The 13,411-nt window shown below is 35.2% G+C and overlaps 1 protein-coding gene across 1 annotated transcript in view; it reads left to right on the top strand.

The window, feature by feature from the left end:
• FBN2 (fibrillin 2) overlaps positions 1 to 13,411 on the top strand; it is a 174,773-nt gene that overhangs the window by 120,077 nt on the left and 41,285 nt on the right. Inside the window, exons 29-36 of the mRNA XM_030005074.1 lie at positions 990 to 1,112; positions 1,237 to 1,362; positions 4,952 to 5,077; positions 6,136 to 6,258; positions 7,713 to 7,835; positions 9,499 to 9,624; positions 12,360 to 12,482; positions 12,865 to 12,987. Of these exons, the coding sequence (XP_029860934.1) occupies positions 990 to 1,112; positions 1,237 to 1,362; positions 4,952 to 5,077; positions 6,136 to 6,258; positions 7,713 to 7,835; positions 9,499 to 9,624; positions 12,360 to 12,482; positions 12,865 to 12,987 (993 nt within the window). The remainder of the gene's footprint in view (positions 1 to 989; positions 1,113 to 1,236; positions 1,363 to 4,951; positions 5,078 to 6,135; positions 6,259 to 7,712; positions 7,836 to 9,498; positions 9,625 to 12,359; positions 12,483 to 12,864; positions 12,988 to 13,411) is intronic.

The following is a 13,411-nucleotide window of genomic DNA, read 5'->3' as shown; positions in this document are numbered from 1 at the left end:
AACAGAGGTATTGAGATTTTTTTATTTGTTGGTTTTGTTTATTTTTTTTGCAAAAATATAAATTTGTGCTACTTTTTAAGCTTTAATGAAACGTAAGTTTCTTGGGGCTTTCCTTTCTTTACTTCCCACATGTTGTGTTTTGCACTTTTTTTTTTTACATCTCTAGTGATACATATAAACAAAAGCAACAACAAAAAGTAGGCACTTGCTCCCACAGATGAAAATGCAGTTGAAAGAGAGAAAGCTGAACAAAATATAAATCAGAGACAGTAGAGTGAGAACAAAAATTCATAATCATGTCACTGATAAACTGTTTCATCTGCTAAGTAAAATGGCACAGAAGATGACTTTTCCTTATTGTCCTGGTTTTGGCTGGAATAGAGTTAATTTTCATTCTAGTAGCTGGTATAATGTTATGTTTTGGATTTAGTGTGAGAATAATGTTGGTAACACGCTGATGTTTTCAGTCGTTGCTAAGTAGTGTTTATAGTAAGTCAAGGATTTTTTAGCTTCTCCTGCCCAGCCAGCGGGAAGGCTGGAGGGGCACAAGGAGTTGGGAGGGGACACAGCCAGGACAGCTGACCTAAACTGGCCAGAGGGGTATTCCATACCATGTGATGTCATGCCCAGTATATAAACCAGGGCGAGCTGGCTGGGGGTGGGTATTGCTGTTTGGGAACTAACTGGGCATCAGTCGGCGAGTGGTGAGCAATTGCATTGTGCATCACTTGTATATTCCAATCCTTTTATTATTATTTTCATTTTATTATTGTTATTATTACCATTATTAGTTTCTTCCTTTCTGTTCTATTAAACTGTTCTTATCTCAGCCCACGAGTTTTACCTTTTTCCTTCTGATTCTCTCCCCCATCCCACTGGGTGGGCAGGGAGTGAGTGAGTGAGCGGCTGCGTGGTGCTTAGTTGCTGGCTTGGGTTAAACCACAACACTTACAAAAGTAGACTTACTACTACTTATGTTGCTTCCCCAGATATTGATGAATGTATGATAATGAATGGAGGCTGTGACACCCACTGCACTAACTCAGAAGGCAGCTATGAATGTAGCTGCAGTGATGGCTATGCTCTAATGCCAGATGTCAGGACATGTGCAGGTAGGTTTGAGTACCTTAAAAGTTCCAGCATCATATCTTTCAGCCAATATGAACATGGTATTCTTTTAGCTGAGCTGTACCAGGGTGACAGAATTATTATCTCCTTTTTTTTTTTTTAATTCAGATATTGATGAATGTGAAAACAATCCAGATATCTGTGATGGTGGGCAATGTACTAATATTCCAGGGGAATATCGCTGTCTCTGTTTTGATGGATTTATGGCTTCTATGGACATGAAAACTTGTATTGGTAAGTAGCTGAATGCACCAAATTTAATGCAAGTCTAAAAATTCTGTAGCTAATGTTTTAGGATGTTCTGCTGAATCCTTGAAAGTGGATATTGAAACTATATTATACAAAAAAATAACCTGTAAATCTTTCTTGCATGTCACTATAGATATCAGGAAGGTGTGTGCACACCCACAGACACACACACGGAGGAGAAACCAGTTATATGTAATGCTGAGCAAAGCTGTCCTGAGCTGGTTTTGTCTCCTTTTTTCCATAGAGTTGAATTTTAAGATTTTCTTTTCACCTTCACTTTTATGTTATTCCATGTATTTGTTTTCAGTTTTGCACACATACTCCATGTTTACGCAACCAACTTGAATGTTTAGAACTTATCTTTTCAATAATTTTTTCATATTAGCCATGTTAGTAGCTGTAAAATCAGAATAATTTTTTTCATTTTATACACAACTCCTCTTAAATGTTCTTCTCTAGTAAAACAGTATCTGATATTAAGGTTAGAAACCCACAGTGAGAAAATGTGAATTTCTGCCATGTATGTAATTGCTTTCCTTGCTAACAGCATCATCCAGTTTGTCAAAAAGCCTTTGAGATAACTACAGTTTCTTACTGGACCTAACACTACTTTCAGCAAAGTAATTGATTTTTTTTCAGCAGAAATATTTGCAGTATCTTGTATTTGTGACAGTGAAATTAGGTGATCTTTGCCATTTAACTAGTGTAAAATTGGAGCTATTTGAATAAAGTCAAAAAGTTGATATAGGTGTAACTAATCAGATGACTATGTTTTAACTACAAGTTTTTAATCAGATCTTTAATTGTAAACTATTTAGCTTTCAAATGAGGTAAATTCTGGAATAACGTTAAAGCCTTGTATTATAGCTGAAAGCCTAGCATGCAGCATAAGAATCTAAAACACAGTTCAGGTACAAACTACATTATTCTTTAGGAGAGGTTTTGTTCCTAATGGAAAGTTTTCATCATATATGCAACACTCAGTAAAATTGCAAAGAACAGGGAGATATCAGTAGCAAACATACCTCACTCTTGAAACTTCAGTCACATCAAGGCAGCAAGTGCTGAGCAGTCACATTGTTGAGGTGTCTGGGAAGGGAGTCTGGCACAAGAGCACATCTACAGTCCTGATGCCCTGTTTTACCTTGTGACTAGGTTTTTTTTTAATATGAGGTGGTGGGAAAACTTTTCTAGTTGTGGTTTATCACTTGTTCTTTCTGCAAGGGTCTTTCCCCAGTTCACCTGCAGCCTGACTTCTCCTTGAATGTTGCTTTTGTGGTGGCTTTGTGTCTTTGTATGTGCCAGAGATAGCTCTAACTTTTGGAAGCATTTCTTCTCGAGGGCATGATCTCAATGTCTCTGCTCTTTATCCTCTCCCAAAATGGCTTTCAGCAACACCATTAGGACAATGGTTATTGACCTCTTCTTTCATTCCTACTTAACCTCAGCATTGATAGACATTTTGATTTTTCTTCCTCTCTTGAAATGTCTTGAAGTTTCTTTCAGCTTCTTTCACAATCAGAGGGACTTTGTTTCTTGTCAGCAAGGAATTCGCCCCAACACACACAACATACACACTTGGGATCGTTACTAAAAATTATTTCCTAGCTACCCATTTTCTAATAGCAGAGCAGAGTAAGAAATATAGGTCTGTACTAAAAAGCTGCCAGTGATCCATAGGAATTCTCTGAAACCTAAATGGAAGGCTGTGCCAGAGCTACTTATAGCCATAAGCTACTAAGAGAAGGAGCTTGAAGTTCCCTTGAGGTGTTAAGAGTTCCCTATTTAATGTGCTTCATAGTTCAGGCATTTCCAGTGAGATTTTGGAAGAAATAGGTCAATCCTTATGTTCCAGGGGTGTCTCAGCAAGCAGAACTACAAAGGTAAGTCTGCAGCTCCTGCAACTGGGGAGACTTAAGAGCATGGCAGCTTTCCTTTGCCTCATAGCGTGACAGCTGAATATACTAGGGAAATAAAAGTTGCTGTAGTGGGAGTGTTTAGAAGACTGACAAAATCAGCCCTGTTTTAAAATATAAAACTAAATTTTACTAAATTCATTTAATAACAACACATTTGCCAGTGGTCAGTTCTTACACAATATTGATTATTACTATTGCACATACAAAACTTAGTTTTTAACCATCACATTCTAAATTACATGCAAATATACAATACCACAGAGCTGTTATGGGTAGTTTGCATTGACTGGCTTCCAGCCCTTGGTGTTGCTTAGGCACAAAGGTCAAGGTGATCAGGCTTGAGCACTTGTCTACAAGAAAAGCTGGAACTGAAGTGGGTCTGTCTTCTTTCTTCTCCAATTTTCCATGCTTATGTTTTTATGCTATTGCCCCTCTCACAAAAAGTAGTGTCCCTTCTACTCCTTGTATGGCTTATCTTGTTTTCTTGTCTTGCCAGTCATTCTTCTGGTGTACCTGTGATGTTTTCCTGCCTATCTGCAGTCCCTTCTGCTTATATTGTCTTTTGTCTGGCAACTTCTATGACTTTGATGTGTCCTAAATGCAGCTATGCCCATTTTTCTTTGTCCTTTTGGCAGTCTCGCTGCTCACATCCTTATGCAAAACTGTGGCTATGCCATCACAGTATTACACAATACTTACATGCTATTGCTAGTTACACTGTTTTAACATGCTTACATTGGGGGTTAAGGCAAGCTAATATTAATTATATGCCAATTAATACACTTTTAATTTATATGTGATGTGGGCGTCTGCTTTGGCTCCATTACATGACATCTTACTTTTCTCAAAAGGACAATTACAAGTACCAGAAATGCTTTTTTGTCCACAATACAGTAACTCTTTTTAATGTCATAGTATAATACTGTTAGTTAATATCATTTCAAGGGACGAATGGAAATATTGGACAAGGTATTTGAAAAGCTTTTGGGCAGTATGGCCCCACTACAGTATGACTGAGAACACTCATATGAAAGTCCTCAGTTATCCGCTTGACAGGTGCCCAATTCTAGTTTATTCTTATACCTATTTCATTGTTTCATAAGATTCGTCGTCTTTCCTAAGTTGAATTCTTATTTAAAAAACTGGTTGAGTTTACTTTATTATTTTTTATAATTTTGACAAGTGCTATTCAGAGGTATCGACACACTTGTATATATCATTATTCAATTTTAAGTAGTGATCAAAATGTGCGAATTGAAACCTGTAAGTAATATCAGTACAGGAAAAGCAATCAATTTACTGTATAAATTCTTCTTTGGAAGAAAATTATAGCTATATTATGATCAAGAATATGTTTTTTTAAAATCCTTTAAAGCAGTTCTTGTAAGAAGTAATTGACTTCATAGCCCAATAATTAGCATTCTGTACTGTGGTATTTGGACTACACATTCATCCTTACTTGTTTTTAGGGTTTTAAAAGAATACAGAATGGAACAGCTGAAATATATTATGATGAAGATTAATAAATGCCACATGTTGCAGGAGTGGACCATGCTTCTGATATTTTCACCTGAATGGAAGTATTCCAAAAAGACAAAGTATGCAGTTAAATGGCAGTAATGTTCAACTAATATTGAATTTATGTGCACTTACAGATGTGAATGAATGTGATTTGAATTCCAACATCTGCATGTTTGGGGAGTGTGAAAACACTAAAGGTTCCTTCATTTGTCACTGTCAGCTAGGATATTCAGTCAAGAAAGGAACCACGGGATGCACAGGTAAAGCAAATTTCCAGCATATACATCAAGGTATGCATATATCTTGGTTGGCTTTCAGGTAAAATACATGCACAAGTGTTCACACACAAGTGAGAGATTGGTATCTATACATAACAGTAAATTTAAGACTACATATTTTACATTTGTCAGCATGTATCCAGAGTTTGAAAAAGTACGTTCCTTTACCAGTATCAATATAATATGAGAGACCCCTTACATAACTGTAATTTTAAAGACAAAGCTTTTTTCAGTATAGGTTTGGGGAAACATAGCTTGGGTGGGCACAGCTGCCTTTGTATTAGAAGTATTTTAGCGGTACTCATTTGTCATACATACTTAAAGTATGAACTCATCTGTCAACTGAAGCTGCAGGAAATGACCCTGTAGTCTAAGAACAAGACAAAAGGAAAAAAAGTAAAATAAAAGAATAAAAAACAGTGATGATGTAAGAGGAAAAGTATATGCAGTCCTTCAACCCATGCTAACAAGTTTTAAAGAATCATAGTCAGTCAGTTTCAAACTCTACAAGTTCCTGTGATAGTTAAGCAGTAACTTGTCTTCTGCAAGCTGGGTCCACAGCATTCAGGAAGCTAAGTTCATCCAAAATTATTCTCCGGGGAAAGTTGACGGAATTTCACCTATAATTTGGTCTTTAACAATTTGTTCTATAATTACTAAGATTTTGGACTAATCATTTTTGCAACTGAAATGTGCCTGTGCACCCAAAGGTCTCATCCCATTTTTAGACATATAAAGGTCAGCATATTTAAAATGTATGGAAAACATCTTTAATTTCAAACTGAAAAGCAGTTGTAAGAAAGCAGACTAATTCTATTGTGTTTACAAACAATGAACAAAATGAAAAGACAATTGTCACTATTTTTTATTAATTTATAATACAAAGTAACTTGCTTGAGTTATTCTGTAGTCTTGAACATTTGTTTTTTTAAAGGACTGCAAACCTGCACAGTGGAAATAAGCAACATGTAAAAGGAACATAGTTTATAATAGTCCAGTGCTCTTGATGTAAATACTAATAGTTTATTTTTTGCTTGTAGATGTGGATGAATGTGAAATTGGCGCTCACAACTGTGACTTGCATGCCTCATGTGTCAATGTACCAGGAAGTTTTAAATGTAGTTGCAGAGAAGGATGGCTTGGAAATGGTATTAAATGTATTGGTAAGTATACAGAAAATAAAGCTTTTCCCTTTTTTCTTTTTTCTTTTCTTTTTTAATGAAAGCAGGTAATGTGACCATGTGATTACTCCATTAGAAATGAAGTGTTACTCTTCTATCTGCTGTACTCTGTGGATAGATGGGTATGCAAGCTTCTTATGTTTCAGGGGTTTGGTTTTCGGAGAAGAAAAAAGGTTTGTCTCAGAAGCCTGTCTGTGTAACGTCTTACAGAATTAACTATGTATTTTAGAAAGTTTACATACAACTGCTAGAATGTGCAAAATAAAAAAAAAAGGTAAAAAATAAAATGCAATTTGTTTTGTGATTTCCTGCCAGTAAGATACTATTTCTGTTGCTTAATACCATTTTTTGTAAATGTACTGTAGTCTATCTAGTTTATAGACCCTAATGTGAAGCAGATTGGACTTGAGGTATGGGAAACTTGATTCTGCTTTTGCTGGGCTGCTAGAGTAGCATTGTGTCCCCTTGCCTTCATTTTTTGGTTTGGTGTGTAAAGATTGTAAAAAAAGATTTAACTTTTTTTCAGAACATTTCGGGATGTATGGAAGGGGAGCTTCATTTAAGAATTAGGCTTTATTGGTGTAATATGTGAAAGAAAAATACCATATTACGAGATTTTACTGCAGGCCAGATCTTCCAAGCTTTTTAAGCCATATCTGACAAAAAGGGGAAGGTCCCCTGGTCTTTATTATTATCATTTAATTAAAAATATGTGAGGTTCTACTAAGTAAATAAAAAGTTCCATTTCAAGCAGAAAACTTTAAAAAGTTTTTCCAGCAGTGTCCTCATAGTTAAAATAGCTCCTGGATATAGCATAGTTCCAGGAGACTGCTCTGCGGATGGGTGAGAAGGGAATGTCGGCTACCCCATAGCACTAGCTAGTGTGACTGATTTGTCATGGACCCATATGGCCGTTCCCATCAAACAGGCCCTTGAGTGGAAGGGAAGTTTCTTCTTTCTTTTTCTGTGTGGTTTTTTTGTTGTTGGGTTTTTTTTTAATCCAAGTTGACATCCAAGTAAATAAGAAAGCTTGCATTAACTTTTCATGGGGTTACATTGTTGTCACATTCTTCTGTTACTTGAGAAGTGTCTCTAAATGTATGGCAGATTTTCACCTCACTATGTTTCTTTGGTTTATTGGTTTTTTAACTAATTTTGAATTCAAGTTCTTTAACAGGATATTAATGTTCAAGTAACAAGTTAGCTGAATTCCATCTGTTGCTTGGAAACATTTTGCCCAATCCCAGACATTTTAATTTAAAGGAAGAAATATTAAAATGAAATCACTATAGATTAACCCTGCATCTTCTAATGAGAACTTTGTCTATTTATGGAGACATAAATAATCTTTGCACTTGTTAGCTTGACAGTTAATTGTAAGCCAGGTACACTAACTGCTTATTTACCGCTTGCACTCTTTTGCCCGTGATGTGCAGATCTTGATGAATGCTCCAATGGGACCCACCAGTGCAGCGTGAATGCTCAGTGTGTGAACACCCCAGGGTCATACCGCTGTGCCTGTGCGGAAGGATTTACTGGGGATGGATTTACTTGTTCTGGTACGAAGTTTCTGTGAAAGCTGACTTGTCCCTGGTTGTTTCTGTTGTATGGAAGCTTTGCAAACTAGATCTAAGCCCAAAGTGCAAGATACCAAATGTAAAAGTGTCTTAAGATCAGGATTCTTCCCATCTGCTGAAGAAGTGCCAACAAAGGCAACTGATTGTTCCTTTGATTTGTGTGCCAAATTGGACCCACTGGGCCCATTTGTTGGCTGAAGTTCCTGTCTGCTCCTTCTTCTTCCTCCTCCTCCTCATGCCAATTTTTTTGAATGTGCATGTGCTGCTTGCAGCAGCAGACTTTCTAGTTAAGAATACAAAACACCAGCTCTCTGTTATGGTTCCTGTCTTGTAGGCCATGTCTGTCTCTGGCAGAGAAGGCATCATCTGTTTTTCCCTCACTATGTTAGTTGAACAGGATTTAATCATGAACACGGGACTTTTTAAAAAGAAAAACAAATTACAGTTGAAAAATATTGCCCATTATCTCTGCATTTAAATTTGTTGGTAAATGTTCACTTTTAAGAATGAACAATGTTTAGCACACAGCAAGTGATTCAAAATAAATGACATGTAAAAGATTATATAAAGTGTAAAGATTTTATATTAAGCATTAATGGCTGAGTATTGAGTTACTGTGGTTTTTATCACTGACAGAGTGGAGATGCAACAATATCTCTGCTCTTGAATTCTAACATGACCTTTATGTGGTCAAAAAGTTTGAAGTTTTGAAAGAATGCATCCTAATGATAGTAAAATACCTAGAAACTAATGTGAATGCATTCATTATTAGCTAACTAGCTCATTTTAAATCAAAATTAATTTATACCTTAACAAGACAGTCTTTTGATTAGAATTGTAAGGTTTCTTTATTTCAGAATAAGGATCTTCAAATATTATTTGTTTATGTGTTTCAAGTTTGTGATTAATGAACAAGAATGTCCATCCCTATTATTAACACACCATGTTTCAGATTTTCTGTTTTTTAAAAATCAGATGCAATACTAGGGATTGACTAATAAAATGAAGACATTATATTGGAAATTTTTTCAGACAATCGTAAGCATATCTGACAAAATTGTGAGTCCTTATGATGACTGCAATGATGAATGCCTGCCTTTGTCATTCTGCTCTTCTATAGCTCTTAAAAAAAAAAAATCACTTTTGGGACATAGTAGGAGAATACCCAGTAGTGTGCAAATGGTAGTTGTAAAATTCATAATCCTCAAAGAATATTTTCTAAAATGCGTATGAAAATAATTTTCTATGTATGATTCGCTTAAGAAAGTTTGCCTTCTGAATGTGTTTTATGTCAAAGTAACATAGCAATATGTACCAGGAGACTTAAGTTTTGACTTTGTAAGCAAAATATTCAGCTTATTTGTCAAAGCTAATAGTACTGAATCTGAAAATCCTGCATTATTAAAAAAAAATTTAATCTGTTAATGAAAAACAAGGAGTAAGGAATCATGGCAGGGTAAAAGGAATAATTTTGGAGTGGTGTTATGTTTGATTTTCTGCATTCTTTCAATTTACTTCATCTTCAGGTGTAAATGTTTTGGTTTATATCAACAATACTCAACACCATTATTATTTTAAACGTCAGGATATTATTTATATTTTGGTAGTAAAACGTGGTTTCGAAGAAGTTTTCTGTCTCCCGCAGATGTTGATGAGTGTGCAGAAAATGTTAATCTGTGTGAACATGGACAGTGTTTGAATGTCCCTGGTGCCTACCGTTGCGAATGTGAGATGGGATTCACTCCTGCCTCGGACAGCAAGTCGTGCCAAGGTAAGCCACTGGTACTTCAGGTTTGTTTTCCGAGTTTGGATTGGCTGCTATAAAGTAAAAAACAAGAAGTGCTGGAAGGGCCTCAACCTGGAAGCAGAATATTCAGCACGTGCTTCACATATAAGTAATTTTTTCAAGCAAGGATTATTTTGCAGTGTGAATTATGTTGAAGGTAGCTTTCATCTTTTTATTAAGTTTTCCTGGCCTTGGTCCAAAAATCCCAGAGTAGATGTTTGGTTCAGTAATTTTATTTTTTTAATTATTTCTCTCCTTTTTGTCACTAGTGAATAGTGTGTGGAAAACCCTGTGTTCATCACTATTTTATTTAGTATGTTTACATAGGAGACACAAACTGCATTAAGTGACCTCATTTTAAAATAAATGTTTTCAGGAAAATTGAATCACTGCTGTATTTAACAAGTTTGTAACACTCTTTAAAATGCATACTGGAGATTTTTTATCATCACCCTTTCTCTCTCAATATTGTACCAGATCATCTGAAGTGCAAAAGGGATTATTATCTTTCTAGTCCAGTTTAGCTTCTATTCCCTGTTGGGTTCTTATGTCTTTTTTTTGTCTAATGTAAGAGAACTGTATATTAGATAAAGTCTTTTTAGCAGGTGCTCCAAAGCATTTTAGCTTATTCCATATTTAATGGTGGAAGCCTCGTAACATCTTAGGAAATTAAAATTCTTGATGAGACTTTAAAAACAGGTTCCAAAATGTAGTCTCTAAAATTCAGTCCATAACTTGGCACGTTCAAACATTCAGGTGTACATGTATGAATCAAATTTCTAGCTGTAGAAAAATTGCAGATGCTTCTGAAAAATTAGCTATGCAACTGTTTTGGTCAGATCTGTTAATAGTTACCAAGTATTGTCAATCACCTTTACTGAATTTCTCAGTGCAGCTCAGTTAGTTAGTCATATTATAGACATGCCAATGTTCTAATAAAAATCCCCAAATAAATATCAGCCAATCAATGTTTTGAAAAACAGTATGATTCTCATTCTTGGGACAGCGGGTCACCAACATTTGGCTTTTCAATTGGTCCACAAGGATGCTCTGAAAAATAAATAGAATAATTTTGGAAAAATGCTTGGTATAATGGTATATTACTGTGATTCCAACAGAGATATGAGAGCATTCCATAGATTAAATTGTGCTGTTGGAGAACTAAAAGATCTGGGTGCTGAATATTTGAAAGAAATTATCTTCTTTTTTTTTTTAAGTTGATATATTAATTTGTCCTATGATAAGGTGACTTCTTGGCTAATTACTGCAGTCAAGGGACAAAATCCAAAGCCTGGATTTAGTACAATTATTTTAATACAAATAATTAATCCAATTTCTTCAGAAATCCTGAGATGTCAGTACATTAGTTTCTTAATGATACAGTCTTTTCCATAACTTTATAAAGCTTCATCTGAACACAAGTTGTGTTCATGACCTGATTTGGAGGTCATTCCATGACTGTACTCCAAGCTATTTAGAAGCCTTCCTTTAATTTCCAGTTTAAGTTTACTGAGAACTGTTGGATATTAGGCGTTTATCTTAGATTTCATTTTCCCTTAAAAATTTATATCTCTCTCCCCCTCAAAAGTATCCCCTTGTCATATGTTCCTATAAAGAGGCATTATATCACTTCTCAAGCTTTGGCTAAGGCAAGCAAGCAAAGTTCAAAACAGATATTTCATTCCTTTAGTAATTTTAATATCCCTTTTTCACACCTCGTCCAATTTTTGTTCAGCACTCTTCAACAGATCACTGTACACAGAATTTCAAATGAAGATTTAGCTGTGCATTGTAAAAAGGTATTAATGCTTTCCACTTGTCTCTGCCAAAAATAGCTCACTGGTACACGCTAGAATTGCATTAGCCTTTTGCACAGCTGTTTTATTTTGGCAACTTAAAAGTCTTGCTATCATACAGTATATGCAGGGTTTTTTTTCCCCTGTTATCTTAGTTACCTTCAACTCAGAAGTCCTTTATAGTTTGTTTCTAAAACCATAACTTTGCACTCTATGCTGTTAATATTTAACTTCTTTTCTAGCACTGTAATGCACAATGTAATCTGATTTTCTGTCCGTGTCTTTCAACCTTATTTCATTTTCAGTTTACATGAGCACACAGGCAGTCCCTTACATGCATTTTAGCTCGCTTATTATGTAGTTACTATATAACTGGTTTAATGTGGGCTTGAGAAAATCATAGAGAATTCTTACTTCCTATATTCCTTTTCCCTGTATTCTTTCTCCAAGGAGATAAAAGTGACTGTTGATGCCTACTCTCTCTTTCTTCTTAGTATACTTTTTTCCCTGAGAATGGTATTCTGAAAATCTTACTTGCCGTTAGTAAGAAATGTTGCAGACTATGAGCTAGGAAATGACTGACATCTTTGTGTGGTGTTATGCTTCATTCTGTTTAACACACATTTTGAAAAGAACTTACTGGTTTTTTGACTTAGCTTTCATTTTGAGTCCTGAGAAGTCAGTTTTGCTATTTTTACTTCACACTAGCTAAGACAGGAATAAGTAACAAGCAGCTTAATGGGGAATGCCTTACAAATCCCTAGCTGTAGCGTTCTGTACAAAATCAAAAGTGATTACTCAGTTTTGCTTTTTTAAATACGTTAAGTTACATGGGTCTTCATTTGCTTTTAGTAGTACAACACACTATTGTAGTATTAATATGGTAATGATACATAACTTTCTGTTCTTAATATATTTCTTCAGATATCGATGAGTGCTCCTTCCAGAACATATGTGTATTTGGTACCTGTAACAATCTACCAGGAATGTTTCATTGTATCTGTGATGATGGCTACGAACTAGATCGAACCGGGGGAAACTGTACAGGTATATCTCTTCTGTTCAGAAATAGGTCAAGACTTAATTTTTTTTTTTTGATTGCACCAAGCTAATTTAAAGATGAGTTCACAAAACATTCATTGTATTCTCTTACAACAAGAGTACATTTTTCCCCACTAAATAAGCAATGTGTAGAATTATATGCTTTGGAGTTGGTTTAAGAATGGAACAGAAAGAATGGCTTCTTAAATATGCAGCTCTACAAAGGTCATTTCTAAATGTTTGATGAATTATTAGTAGTTCTTCTGTTCCAATTACAGCTAAAATTCACTTGTATTTGAAATTTTCTTGCACATTTTCTCTTAAAAACTAAAATTATTCTTCTGTTCTGTCCAGTGAGCAGATTTATAAAGTAACCTTTCTATTTTAGATATCGATGAATGTGCTGATCCCATTAATTGTGTTAATGGTCTTTGTGTAAATACTCCTGGAAGGTATGAGTGTAATTGCCCTCCAGACTTCCAGCTGAATCCTACTGGAGTGGGTTGTGTGGGTAAGTAAAAGCTGTCTGAAGTATTACTTTAGAAATCACAGCCAAGGTGACTGTTCTGGTGCAAATGAGGGTAGCAAGACAGAAAAATTATACTTAAATGTGCTGCATATCCTGTTATACAGTTTTCTAGAGATGGAGTTAATTATTTTAACTGATTAATGGTGTTTATAGTTTCTTTAAAATACATCTCTTTAAAGTTTGTCGAAACTTATATTATCCGCATTTCCATTCTCCTAACAGTCAACATTTCTCATTTAAAAAACAAAATTTTTTAATCCTAGATGTGTCTTGGGACTGATTTATGTGTTTAGCTTAAGTCTAAACTGCGTAATCTATGTAAATCTACGTAATTCTCTCTGGCTTACACAGACTTGAAGTGAGTTTTTGTTACTTTTCCCCCTTGCTACATGATGTAGGGCTGTCG

Source organism: Aquila chrysaetos, chromosome Z (genome assembly GCF_900496995.4).
Source record: "Aquila chrysaetos chrysaetos chromosome Z, bAquChr1.4, whole genome shotgun sequence".
Lineage (NCBI taxonomy): Eukaryota > Metazoa > Chordata > Aves > Accipitriformes > Accipitridae > Aquila > Aquila chrysaetos.
Note: the sequence above shows the minus strand (reverse complement) of the source record. Positions and strands in the feature narration are given on the sequence as shown.